The 15,212-nt window shown below is 36.0% G+C and overlaps 1 protein-coding gene across 3 annotated transcripts in view; it reads right to left on the bottom strand.

Annotated features, from left to right (window-relative positions):
* Nucleotides 1-2,795: 2,795 nt before the first annotated feature.
* Nucleotides 2,796-15,212, bottom strand: part of nr3c2 (nuclear receptor subfamily 3, group C, member 2) — a 153,329-nt gene continuing 140,912 nt past the window's right edge. For all 3 annotated transcript variants that reach the window (XM_006629493.3, XM_015344661.2, XM_015344662.2), the window contains exon 9: nucleotides 2,796-7,823. In XM_006629493.3, coding sequence (XP_006629556.2) covers nucleotides 7,668-7,823 — 156 coding nt within the window. In that variant the 3' untranslated portion in view covers nucleotides 2,796-7,667. The remainder of the gene's footprint in view (nucleotides 7,824-15,212) is intronic.

Raw genomic sequence — 15,212 nt, 5'->3', positions numbered from 1 at the left:
TTACTTTTAATAACTGTGTCTGACTCACCATAAAAATATGTACCTGAAGTGGACCTGGGGCACCATAGGTTCGCAGCAATGTACTGGGATAATCAAATCAGACAGCCGTAATGATATGGGCAAATTATTCAGATTATTAAACTCACAATGCTTTTAATCTTAAGAGTTCTTGAACTGCAATTCATTCTAATATTCATTGTGGAGAATGCATATTTTTCTCTTGCAGACTTTTAAAGGTCACTTGTATTGGAAGGCAAATTTCACATTTAAATGTGCTTTGTGATGTTTTTTATATAACGGTTTTCTTGTGGTACAGTGTGAGTCCACATGCCAGCTGCATCTATAGGTTCTGGAAATGCTATCACTTCATCTGTTCATTTAAATCTAGTCAAAACATTTTTTTTCTAGAGGAGATAGTTCAGAAAACTTTGCATTTTCTCAAAGGTTTTGTACAGTACAATTGTGAAAGCCTACTGTAAATTAAGTGGTGCAAAAAATATGATCTGCTACTTATCTTCATTCTTTTCGTGAAGCCTGTGCTAGACAGAGGAATCTGAACACAGATGGCTTTCTATCTCTTGCCTGGGGAGAAAAAAAAAACATCAGTGGGATGGATATAAAGACATGCTTTTAAACCAAGACTATTTATGTTTCATTTTTTGCTTCTTGTTATAGCATGTTTACAAGTTGCACTCAATATGACTCTTGCAGAAAGTAATCAGGAATGCATGTGAAAAGGAAGAAATGGTTATCCTTAGATTTCCTTTCTAAAACTGGGAAGTCAGAAGCCAATATGGAGAAAAACAATAATAGTAATGATTAATCGGAGTAATTGTTATTTTTATGTATGTTTTTGCATTTGTATAATGCATTTCATGTCAAAAGTGTTTTTCATATTTGAGCAGATCTACAGTACTTCATCCACCACTTAAGTACAGCATTCACCTTGGTTACACACCTTTCAGCACCAGTAGTCTCACTACACAGCAAATCAGGTGGAAAGGCGAGAATTTACTTCTCCAATTGCATTGGGAAGAGGGGGAGTTAGGTAGGTCTCCGGAAAAAAAGAAATTAAAAAGTACAATGAATTGTCTGCCCAAGCAGAGGACAGCAGGGAGACCAAACATATACAAATTGCCAAAGAGAGCCAACACAATATATTTTTTACTCCCGAAACAGTAAATACTGTAGTAACATACTGTATAGGCAGTACAGTGACATGGTGATACAGTCCCAATATGTGCTGGTAAATTGTCAGGTCTTACTCCCCTCAGCTCTTTACATTGTGTGCACATTTGTGTAATTGTTTAGTGTCCTATTCAGAAATGTGTCCTAAATGTAGATGTCTGTCCTTGTAGGGTGAAACTCTGGCTCAGTGTGAATCTCTGCAGTTGAAGAGGTTACTTAAAATGGATGAACTGATGACTGGGGAAAAAATGCTGCCCATTAGACAAACTCCACTTCCTCTTTGAGCAAGTTCTCCTTTCCTGTTGAGGTCTGGCTACTCATACAGTAGACTCCAAGAATTAGTATGCTGCTTTGTGACTTTAAAAAGCTTTAAGTATTGTCTTTAGTACATTGAATGATGCAGATGCCAAGAGGTAAGCATTTCAACACAAAACCAAAGCACAAAAACAAAGACTTGGATTTTAAATTGGATTAATGAAAAGTGCTACAGAACTGGGGCAGGGAACGATTGGACTTGATAAAACAGCTCTACTGTACAGTACAGTATGTGTCAGAGCATCCATTAAGTTTGGTCTGTCTGGCAGTATAAGACAGTAATAGTTACTGGACAGCTTTGAGAAATTTGAATTTTCAGGGAGTGGGTTGTAGAAAAAAAAGCGCAAAAAAAAGGAATAAACCTGCCAGCCTGGAGTGTGGGATGGTGTGGAGATGGAAATCTAACAAGGTTAATTGTGAACTTCCCTTGGTATGCGTGTTCATTTCATTATTACTGTACGTGTATTTCCTTTTCTGCACGAATAAGATAAAAAGGTTTCAATGAAAGTTGTTTTTTGAATTAGAAATATTTATTTTTTATATTTTTCAATTATGCATATTTTGCTGTTTGTTCTTTTTTTCCTATACCATTTACTGTAACTATATGGACATCCCAGTCACCAGATGGCGCTATTGTTTGTATCTTATCATTTTTACGATGGCAACAGTGACATTGGGGTATATATATTTAGATACATTACTGGTTGTAAAATTAAAAATTAAAAGTAGAGAAATCTATACTGTATTATGATGGAGTTTACCACAGTGAGGATTCTAGCATTGGAAATACAGTAATTGTAGTGGTCTTCCTACACCATTGAAAAGGAATTTAATAGATCTGGAATTATTTATAGATTTAGATTCAGTATCATATCAAATACCTGCTCATTTGCAGGTCATTCTTCAGAGAACAAACCAGCTTTGTAATAACATTCTGAGTCCTGGAATTAAAACACAACTTATTCCTTGCACAGAGAGTATGAAGTCTTGCACAAAAAAAATTAAATCTTGGACAGATGGTTGTCTCTAATATTTTAATTTATGCATCAACGAAGTTACAGCTTGACTTTTTCTTGCATGATTATGAAACTACTAAAAGCATGACTTAAATACTCAATAATTGCTATATTTTTTTTGATGCCATACTTTATTTTATAAATGGCAGTGATTATTACCAAGATTAATTTTATTCCTTTTTTGGAAACAGATCAGATCAGAAAACATTGCAATATGTAAAGGCAGTAATATATCCCAGACTTCACAAATCTGACATTAAAAAAAAAACACATAAGTAAATTATTACTAGACATGTTTATTGGTTAATGGATTTATTGGAATCCCATCATATTTCTGCAAACACGTTATAGACATCTGCTTAAAGATATATCATCTGTATGAGCTATTTTTATGTGGCAGTTTTAATGAAAGACGTATTATGAATAATACTAAACAAATATTGTACAAAGCATTGGACAAAAAAATAGTGCAAAATACAAAAGCAAATTAATAATGAACAAGGAATGCTGTGAAAGGGTTTTGTTTTGGAGATATGACTTAGTTGCTCTTCCCATAATCTAATACAAAAAAGAATGAGACACAGCTTTGAGCACTGGTTCATAGTTTAAATGAAGACTGTGAGACTTCATGGCTTAATAGAACCTGCAATGATATACATATTTTTTAGATTATTCTTCAATGTGCACTTTTGAACAGAGACGTCATGTATTTTTGATTCTCACGTTACATATTTTTCAACAACAGCCAAAAAAGGCCATCTAGACCTTTTCCCTAAGAAATGGCTAATAATATAGTATTCTAGATGTTAAACATGAATGTCAGAATATAGAGGTATAATATCCCAGTGGAGCTCAACCTCTGCTCAGAATGTTTTTCTTTACTGGTTGAGCCAGACAGGATCCCACACAACCTTTTTTTAAAACTTATATTCTACTTAATCGTTTTTACTGATCTTGTGTTTCACAAAAACTGGACACTCTGGCCCAAATCAACAATTACCAGCAAAAACACAAAAAGTCTCTGTAAAAGGCGAAGTAAAACTACCTCTCAAGACGGGTCCATCCTGGTCCTGGAAGGCCCTAATCTGGGCCCTAATGTTTTACACTATGTTGCCCTAAACCATCTACTTCTGATGTTTGGGTACACTGAAACCTACTGGTCATTTAAGCAAGTAATTTGTTAAGGTATCACTAGTCCTTAAAGGGCTCAAGGGAATTCAGATTTTTGTTTTACATCATTAGTTAATTGCTTTTAACAAAGTACTTGATTGATAGATTTAAATGAAGTTGTTTCTTGTCTTCATAAACGTATGATTGTACCGCTAACTCGAAACCCTGCTGGGACTGGGACCCTGTCTTAAGAGTTCACATCACAAGAAATTCATCATGATCATGATGCAGACAACAATCTATGAAAACAATGCTATGGCCTTGTCGGATTTTGCATACAGAACACACTGTGTGTGCCAGACCAGCCATTTATACAAACCAGGCAAATACCTGAATAGGTATATAAAAGCTACTATATTTATACTGATTTTTTTATTCTTCTCTGTGAAATCTTTGCTTCTGTAAATAGTATTGTAAGATACCAATCAATACAAAAGAGCTTTTCACTAGAGTCCTCCCTTGGCTTTCTAGGCTTATATACATTTATTTTTTGTTTTGTTTTTTAATTTTTAAACATGGCTTAAAAGTCATTTGTGACTTGTGCTAGACACTTTTTAATTATTTTATAAAAGAACTACAGTTCAAACTGTAAGAACCAGAGATAAAGGCCAGTGCATAGATCCACGGTTCAAAATCAGCAAAGATTAAGGATTCAAACCCAAACACCCACACTCTGTAGAACGTGATCCACATTGATGTTTCAATTTAGATCCTCCTGCCGTGTACTTGAGAAAAAGCCTCAAAAGTTTAGGACCTGAAAACCCACTGATTACAAAATAAAGCGAACAGCAAGTGAAAAAAAATAATCAAAGGCAGAAAGTTTAATAAAATGTCTACATTCCAATTCAAAGGTTTAACAATATGCATAGCACTGTCAGTTCAGCCAGACCACAACACTGTTGGGAGCAACAACTTTGTAGAGTGTTCAGAATGATCAATAGCGAATTCTGTTTCTAAAATTAAACATTTGAACCTTCTGTTTACTCACGAAATGCCTTTGCTATGTTAAATCTTATTGTGTAAGATGAACTAGAACAGTCTTGTTGACTAAAAACAACTTCACGCAAAAAGTATGACTGCATGTAAAAGGTTGTTGCTTCCATTCTCATCACATTTGAAGTAAATCAGAATTCGAAAGCAGACATTAAAACACCTCTTTGCTGCTAGTGTTATGTGTAACCAAAACCTGATTAATAGGTCTGGCATCCCAATAATTTCAATGCAAAGGAAATCAGCTTCAAGAAAGAAATGAATCTTTAAACTAAAGCAGGTTTAGTATTTGCTGCACATGTATTATATTATTTCCACGTAGTAAGAATTGAAAAGCTGCATTTCAGTTCCTTGCCAATTTTATACTGGCTTAAATTAAATATTACACAAAGCAAGATTTTTTTAAGTTAACCTTTTTTTTAAGCAAGGGATTTAGTCTAACATTCAGGTAGTTCGGATCTCTCACAATAGTTTGTACATTCACGTTTTTATTTTTTCCTTAAACTCTCCCATTGGCTTGTATTTGCCATGTTACCAACCAAATCTAACAACAGGCCAGCGGATGTAATTAGTGGGAGCCACATGAACTACAGGTATCCAAACAACACACAAAGTTAAAATAGAAATGCTTGATAATAACCAATAAAGTGATTCACTGTGGTTATTTACAACAGATACTGTAAAATGGTAAATTGGAGAAGATAAAAAGGCACAACTTTCCCTTCTTAAATACACTGTAAACATCTCTTCAAATAAGCATGCATAAACATTTCACTTTACAAAAAATCTTTTAGACAAAGTACTTAAATATTTTTTTTCCAGCAAAATAGAATTCTTTCAAAAATACTTCCCCATTCGTCCTATTAACCATTTAACATTTAGTCTCATTAAAAAAAAAATCCTTACAGCTTATTTCAGGTCCTTCACAATTTATACACATAGCAATATACAGAACATCAACAAAAAATGCAAAAATAATTTGTAAAAGCCTGCAAAAGTGATTTATTTTTTTTCCTTGTTTAAACTTTTGTTTTACGTTTGTGGTGTGCTGTAACATGTTATCTACCCCTAATGGGGTCAATGTAAGAACCAAACATGAAGCACCTCATTGTTAGGTCATGTTCAACAGCAACTACCGTAGGTAAAGAAGAACTTAATATTCCACACCATTTTTTTCAAAAGAAGTGTACAATAAAGGAATACTAATGCCCCAATTATAACATTTACTCCTCTGTGCAAATCTAAGGTAGGCAATAGGAAGTACATAATCCTATAATTTAAAAAATCTGCCCTGAAGAAAAACAGGATAAGCTTCTCTTTGCCCTTCCGTGCCATAACACCCACTCTCCTGCTTTGTTATCAAACAAAACTGGCCATTGTTTGAAACTCTTCCATACTAACCAGTACTTGCTATTAGAGGCTGGTAGTCTTGCATTCATAAGACATTAAATGGTCCATGTTACTGGTTTTTACAGCTGAAACAGTGGAAAAGTGAGAACAAAGAAGATACAGACAACAAAATGTGAGAGACTAGATTTTTTGTCAGTTTCATTTTCACAATATTGATCTAAACTTTGGAAACCATTCAATTGATGGGATTTACTGGTGTCTGTCAGATATTATTTTTACTTTTTTTAACGCCTCAGATTTGTATGTTTTGACTTGATTTGAAGCTTCCAGTAAAAATGTTTAAATTTGGCAGGAAATTATGAATTTCCAGATTTTCTCATAAGATTATTTGTGCACGTGAGCAACTATTAAGTACTATAGAGTTCTGATTTATGGTAACAAAATAAGCACCAAGTTATAAAACATTATTAATCAGAAGTGGTTTTATAAAACCCATTATAACTCACTTATACTGTAGAAATGTTACAATGATTGTTGCTGGAACCTTGAAAAAAAGTCAAATTGTTCTATTTTTCATAGAGAGCTGGTTTTAATTTGGGAATTACTGGTTTTAAAAAAGGAGCAACAATAGTAATATATAAGGTATTTATGATTAAGCTTATGTACAATACACTCACACATATGTAAAAACCCATGAAATACTTGGCTGAATTTCATATTGCAAGTGGAGTTAAATTGCATGTTTTAGTTTATGAGGGTTCAGGATTGAAAATCTCTTTTGCTCGTCTTCTTTGTGTGGTATTTGTTCTGTCACACTATTCATACCTGTATGTTTTAAGCCTCATAATGTGACACTGTACAAAGCAGAAGACTAAATGCAACTGGAAAATATAAAAAAGACTTCCTGCAAATTCTATTAACTAGATTGTCGTTCAGTTAATATATATATATATTATTTTAAAGTATGTTACTTGTGTTTTGCATATCAATAAAAGCTTTTTGTTTTTTAAAATGTTAATTTCATGCGCATCTGTGTATTACATACATCTTAAGGATTTTGTTTGACTTGTATAATAAAACTCATATAATCTATCTTTAAGTTAACCATTGAACATAAACTTCTATAGCCCTTTGGAATACTCTCAAATATACTTGCTAACACCTAATAGGAGCCTTGTTTAATTTTTACCAACACACAAATACTATCTTCAGACTGAAGTCATTTTGTGCAATGCAGCAAGTCCCATTTACTGCAAAGCAAAAAGTCCTACTTTTTAGAATAACAACAGTAATCATAGAAAAGCCACAGTTACTAATTTGAATATTTAGGGAGAGGTAAGGGATGTGTGTAGTTTTGTGTCTGTTTTGAAAAGAAAAAAAAAACTATGTATGGCTTCAAATCCATTTAAAAAATTGTCGAAGTCTTTGGGGGGGGGGGGGGGGGGGTTCTGTCACGTGTGAAGTTCTTTTCAGTGCATCATCATCTAAGAAACTCTTCTATGCTCATCTTTCTCAACGGTTTCCTTAGCTGAAGAGCTTCTGGATGAGAGTGTGAGAAAACATCTCCCATCCTTTGTGGGCGTGGAATAATGCAGGCAACTTTAAGGCAAAGTCCATTCTTGAAGAGGCTCTGTTTTGTCACTTTCTGTGAAAGTAGAGAGTCTGGGTCAAGCCTGATTCCACCTTTGGTATCTGGTCACTGATTATTTCCACCAGCATTTCTGGGAACTCCACTTTCAAGGCCTGGGACTCACGGAAGGTGTAGAAGCAGAAGTCTAGCAGACTGCTCACCAACTGGAAAATAAAAGGAAACCAAGAGATCTATTAACAGTGGCAGAATTTATTCATATCCCTTCTGGATAGCTTCTAAATCTCAGGTGGTGCATTTTAAAAAAAAACCTTACTGGGTTTAGAAAGAGAAAGTCTTGTTTAACTTGCTAGAATTGGTCTAACAGGCAACAAGGCCAGTAGATAAAACCAACTCATAAAAACACTATAAAAGGTTGATTCTCAAACCACAGGAATCCAAGGTAATGTCTATGGATGAAACAAGAACTGGTTAACAGGAAACATTGCATCATCTGGAGGAGAACATCGAGTGAACATCGCCTATATATCGGTAATATAGATGAATGCAATGGTGTGCCACAGGGATCTCATTTGGACCTACTGCTCTTCCTGATCTACATCAACCATACAGATTCTTATATTTAGAAAACTTGCTAAATTTGCTAACGATACAAAAAAGGAGAGTGGCAAATACAAAAACCACAAAGGCATAACAAAAAGACATAGACAAAACAATGGAGTGGGCACACTTGTAGGACCATACAATATACAGTACATATCACATGTGTTCAGGGGACTGTTTGCAGGATGCAGCTGGGAATTCACTTACTCTACAACACAGAACAGGAAATGTTCTTCTTTTCACAGAGTTGTTGGTAGTAGTAACAATGTATGAAGTACGGAACAGTCCATAAATATGCACTCAGCATTTAATTTCAAAATATATGTCTATCACATATTAACATTTAAATAAACATGGGGCATGCTAAAAAAGTTAATGAATAGAAATATAAATACAATGAAAGCTACAGTATAAGGGCAAACTAGTATTACAACATGGTATTAAACTGTCTTTACTTTGTCTTGTGAAACCTATTAGGATTTAGTTCTGAAAGAATCTTCACTTCTTAACTCTTTCCAATTACTTTAATAGTGAAGCTTATAATACAGTTCAAGATATAGGTTAACAGACTAAATATTGCTTTTTAATGTCCACTTTGGCTTAAATCAACTGAATAAATTAAAGTCCAAATATTACTGTCAGGTTCTAGTGTCCTGATACCACAACTGTGAATAACACACTCTCCAATAAGTAGGTCAACAAGAATAATAATGAAAAAGAAATCATTCTTGCAAACTGCAAATTTCAGCAAAACTTTCAAACTCCTCATAAAACTGTTGATGCATTTAAAACTCTATTATCTTTTGCACAGCATTCAGTTACATCTTTTTAATTTCCATTTGCATCTTTTAGGCCTATATTTGCACAAGTATTCATAAATACAAACATTTTTTAGTTCTAGTCAGTTGTAATAATAATATAATAATAAACTTTATTTTATATAGCGTCTTTAAAGGTGGCTTCTCAAAGCGCTTGTGTATAGTATTTTGTAATTAGCTAGAAGAATACCCTTACATGATTATCAAGCCATGACAGCAGGCATACTTACATTAAGCCCTTCTCTGTTTCATCTTTGAATCAACATTAGCCTACTGACCAATTTATCCATTCTTTTTGGAAAACAATTTTCTAACTGCTTCTTCCAATTCAAGATCGGGGGGGAGCAGGAGTATATCTAGGCTAGCAACGGCACAAGGCAGGGTACTGTATATCCTGGATGCGACACCCATCCAAACACACAGACACACACGAACAAACCTACAGTAGGGCCTATTTCTCAGAAGCCATTTAACCTTCCACTATGCTCTTGGACTGTGTGAGTGGACAAACAACATCCCAGATCTGGAATTGAATCCAGGGCCTCAGCAGTGTGTGGCAGCAATGCTAACCACTGCACCACCGTGCTGGCCCCCTATTTGCTTTTATGTCTTAATATTTTAATCAGATTTACCACCTATGTACATCGTTGACCTATTTCCCTAAATATATAACTTGATTTTATTATATTCTTTGTTGTTGTTGATTGATTAAACACCTCAAACTTTGTTTAATGTTATGAGTAGAACTGTGCTCTGCCTCTGCCAGGATTCGATCACAGTCACTCGTGGACATGGAGCAGACAGTGCCACTCTCTAATCAAGAGCCAATCTGCTACACCCCAAGAGTGGGGTTTCTTCCCTGGAAGAATTCTACACTATTTTTCAAGAGGGCGACACCCCTTCTGTAAAATGCCCAGTTTAGCTTTGTTACACTTATAGTACAAGACCTTCCAGGCACATTTCTAATTATATGACCGTCTGTCCCAGAGTTCTGAGGGCTTATGCTGATCAGCTGAGCGCTCAGAACTGTTCAACCTGAGCCTGCGCTTGGAGAGAGTCCCTGTGCCCTGGAAGACATCATGCCTGGTCCCGGTACCAATGAAAGGGCTCCCGTCTTTCCTCAATGACTACAGACCAGTTGCACTGACTTCTCATGTCATGAAGACACTGGAGAGGCTGGTCTTATCCCACCTGAGACCCCTGGTTAGTTCATCACTGGACACCCTACAGTTCGCCTACCAGCCCAGTGGTGGTGTAGAGGATGCGATCATCTACATGCTGCAAAGGGCCTACTCACACCTGGACAAGGCTGGCAACACTGTAAGGATTATGTTTTTTGACTTCTCCAGTGCCTTCAATACTATCCAGCCATTACTTCTAAGGAGGAAATTGGAGGAGATGCAAGTCGGTGCCTCCATGATCTCATGGATCACTGACTATCTGACAGGCAGACCATAGTCTGTTAGAGGTAGTAAGTAACACAGGGGCTCCTCAGGGGACAGTTATTTTTCCATTCCTCTTCACCCTCTATACTTCAGACTTTAAATACAACTCAAAGTCGTGCCATCTGCAGAAGTTCTCAGATGACTCTGCAATTGTGGGATGTATCAAGGGTGGGCGGGAGGAGGAGTACAGGGGACTGGTCAGCAGCTTTGTGGAGTGGTGTGGGGAGAACAGTAAACTGATATATCTGTTCTTTTTCTTTTTCCCATTTACAACTGTTTTGTGCAATATATGCCAGGGACCTATGCAATACATTTATATTTATATTGTGCAATACGACTTTTCTCTGTACTGTTCTGTTCTGGTTTGTTCTCTGCGTGTTCTTTACTGTGAGTAACTCTTCTTAGTGCACTTCTCACTGTACTGATTGTATTGTATGTATTGTATTATTATTATTGTATAATTCGTAACACTGTTGCTGTGTTGTCCGTGTTAAGCTGCTGTTGCACTGCAATTTGCCTCATGGGATCTATAAAGTATCTATCTTGATGTCCTTTTATTTCAGGGACTACCTGTTAATTACATTGTGCACGGATGTAGCCCATGTAATTCTGTGAATGCTTTTTTACTTGGATGGTACACAGGCAGACAAAAGGAAATGTGATTTCAGCCCCTACTGCACTACATACAGTATCCCTTATTAGTACAGTTTGTGCTGGAGGTCAAATACTTTAACTTTGACTCTGAATTTGAATTTATTAATCTGCAATCTTCTAAACTTATCAACCCTCCTACCAATAATAAAATTGGATTAGATATTTCTATTCAGGACCTAAGATAACTGCAGGAAAAAATCAAGACATGAATCGATCCATTTTCAGTGCTTCATCCAATTCAGGGTCGCAAAAGGAGATGATGCCTCTTCTAGAAAACAACGGGCGCAAGAAAGAGTACACCCTGGACGGGATGCCAGTGCATCGCAGGGCAGACACAGAAACAAACATGCCCTCACTCCCCTCAGAGCCAGATTTCCCAGAAGACAATTAACCTAATGGTATGTCTTTGGATTGTGGGAGGAAACATATGTGAACACGGGGAGAACATACAAGTTCCATGTACAGTAGACAGCACCACAGGTGTTGTGGACAGGGACCCAATGCTGTGATTCAGCAATGCTAACCACTGCACTATTGTGCTACCCAAAATATATACATGCCAATTATTATTCCACATTAAAAATATCATACATGACCTATCTAAATCAAAGGAACCAACTTAAGTTATGCAAAACAGAAACAGTTTTGATCTGAAGGGGAACATGTTTAATTCAATACTTGCTGAATATTCACCACTGCAAAAAAAAGACGTTCTTGAATCCACGCTTAGTTCTTTCCCTAAGCTAGTTTCAGCTTAAGCACTGGTGACAGACTGAAAAACTCTGACCCTGTCTCCCAAATCTGAACAGCAAGCAGCAACACTTTAAGATTTTTACCGGGGTTTCAGGCAGTGAGGTGTGGGAATGTACAACATGACAAATCCTGGAGTAGCACAATTTCTGTCTTTCTTTGCTTCTGTTGTAATCATATAACATGTAAAAAATCTTGTCAATATACCAAATAATAATTTCTCCACCTCAGTTAAAAGAACTACCAGGAGTACATACTGTAGCTTCCCTTGCATTTCACACCCCTATAAAAGCCATAGCTATTGTGCGTCACAACTTTTTGTAACTCTGTCAAGCATTGGCATTCCTGCTTTATGTATCTAGCATTCAACAGCCCTTTGACAGCTGGAGTACACCAGACTCAGAATCTTCTTAATTGTCCACATAGAGTGGAAATGTTCCCTTGGCCTCACTGAGACAACAATAAAAATAGTGTGAAGCACAGTACAGAAAACATCCAATGAATTTTAAAAGATGTGAATAATCAATGTAATACTGTATAAATAACAATACAATGCAATGCAATACAGTACAAAAAACATTAAATTCAAGTGTGGCATACACATGAATTTACATACACATATACTGTATATATGCTGGTACATTATGTTCTGCTATACATTTTTCTGGGTTATACATTCTACCAACTGGAACCTTTCCTTGTTAATTTGTCTTGATCACACACCTGAATTATGCAATTTACTCATTTACCTAAGGCAAGAAAATCGTGTCTACTAGCAACTATTTGTGGTAAGCACACCCTCTTGGCTGGCTTCTCCCTGCTCCCCCTCTGAGCACATCAGCCACTAAGAAACCACATAATGATTTTGGGAATCTATATTGTTATTTCCCAACCATAACACATCGATCAAAGTACTGTAAATATGTATACAAGCCTATGCAGCTTGACATGGGAGTGCCAATGGTAGGGATACACCTCTTATGTGTAGGGCCTTTTGTTGACTTTTTCTGTATCCAATAAAATACACATACTGTATAATATCGAGTTGAATTGTGTTTTGTGCAACAATTGATGCAAAAATCAACTCCATATTTTTGTTTAATATTTAAAATTTTGTTGACAAGACAGCAAAATTGGAAAAGTATTCTATTAAAAGTCAGACCTCCTGGAAAAAACTAAGGTTGCTGCTGAAAGAGGTGTTAGTGGGGCGTTAGTGGGGCGCTCACCCTGCAGTCCATGTGGGTCCTAATGCCCCAATATATTGACGGTGACACTATACAGTACTCTTCGGATGAGACGTAAAACCGAGGTCCTGACTCTCTGTTGTCATTGAAAATCCCAGGGTGTTTCTCGAAAAGAGTAGGGGTGTAACCCCGGTGTTCTGGCCAAATTTCCCATTGGCCCTTACCAATCATGGCCTCCTAAAAATCCCCCTCTATGAATTGGCTACATTACTCGGCTCTCCTCCCCACTAATATCTGATGTGTGGTGAGCGTTCTGGCGCACTATGGCTGCTGTCGCATCATCCAGGTGGGGCTGCACATTGGTGGTGGTGGAGGGGAGTCCCCATTACCTGTAAAGCGCTTTGAGTGGAGTGTCCAGAAAAGCACTATATAAGTGTAATAAGTAATAAGTGTATATTATTATTATTATTATTATTATTATTATTATTATTATTATTATTATTATTATTACAGCACTGGTACCACTGACCAATAGAAACTGCTGAATTGTCACCTGGAATTTCTTCCATTTGTTAGAGTGGACGACAGCTTCTATTTGGTCTAATAGAAAACAATTCCTACTGCATAGCTAAGTTAGTGCACATAACTGCATTCTCTGGAATGAAACCAAACTATGGTCAGTAACTGAAGAGCATTTAGATCCTAATTGGGGGATGAGGTTTGGATATATCGGCAATATATTAATTGGATCTTATACAGTGCTATTTAGAAGCAGATGATGTCTTACATAATGTTACTGATAAATATCATAATATTATCAGCTTTATATGAGAGGGGGGATGATACAGGAGAATTCTGTTCATGCAGTATAGAAATAACTGAGCAATACTTTGATAAATAATTATCAAAATAGGACTTATGCACATTTTGCCACTATGGTTGATGGAACATACCCACAGAATGCTACTAATTAAAATCACCTAGAAATGCTGCTTTGACACTTCTTTGGTGATTGAGTTAACTTGTCATGCAAACTGTTTTTTTTATTGGTAGTGAAAAATGTTAACACCAACTTTCAAGAAGTTCAATCAATTAAGTATAACATTTGGAAAAGCATTGTTTTAGTACAAATTAATTTGTATGGAAATTCAATTATTTTTTTATTATTTATGCTATACATCTAGTTAAACAAAATGTGAATTGCTGTGGTTATTTTGGAATTATGTCATACTGTACATACATAAACACACTTTATCCTTATGTCACACACAAATGATGGCACAGAATACTGACTCCTTTTTATTTAGGCTACTTTGCACTTAATATAGCTGGGCTTTAGTACTACTGTATTTACTGATTCCCCAATCCTGAATCACACCAACAAAATAACATGCAGACTAATAATACATTTATCACTCTGTCTTCACCGTCAAGGTCTCTGTCAAATGAATAATGTGCTTCTATAGACTGAAGCCTTGGGAGAGGGGTTGTAGGCAGGCAACAATCTTGACCAACTCAAATAAATATTTCCAATCAGAGCCATAGTGAGCTCTTGCAAGGAACGCCATTTCAGGGCCTTCCTGTGTAAGCTAACTTGAACTGACCTTCAATCATAACTGAAGAAAAAAGAAACTGAATACAGATTCCTTAAGCTTGCAGACAAAAGCAAACAGAATTCAAAATAATCACCAAACACACAAAATACTGTATTTGTATCCATTTATATTATACTACTGATTTTTTCAGAGATTCCATATAGCCAATGGTGTACAGTAAATAAAAGGTTGGCAAAAACATCTTCTCCTGGAAAATAAATGAAAAGTGTTTGTCCAAAGCCTTAAATATGCCTGTATACTAGCAGTATGTACTTCCTACTGAGTTTAATAATGTGTCTAATGAGGGAAATAAAATTCATAATCAAATCCACATTAGACTTCCAGAACCTTCAGTTTCTCATTGCACCAAAGCATGTAGAGTACCCAGACAAATTACAAATTATGGCCACTATTTAGCATAAAATGTCAAAGCTGCAAAAGAGATTTTTTGTTGCATATTTTGTGACCACAGGCATAATGAAAACTGAAAACAGTCTCATCTGAATCACTATTTTCAGCTTTGGTGACACCACTAAAGTATTTAAG

The sequence above is a fragment of the Lepisosteus oculatus genome, chromosome 1 (assembly GCF_040954835.1).
Source record: "Lepisosteus oculatus isolate fLepOcu1 chromosome 1, fLepOcu1.hap2, whole genome shotgun sequence".
NCBI classification, from domain to species: Eukaryota; Metazoa; Chordata; class Actinopteri; order Semionotiformes; family Lepisosteidae; genus Lepisosteus; species Lepisosteus oculatus.
The sequence above is the reverse complement of the archived record's forward strand: the minus strand, read 5'-3'. Positions and strand labels throughout refer to the sequence as shown.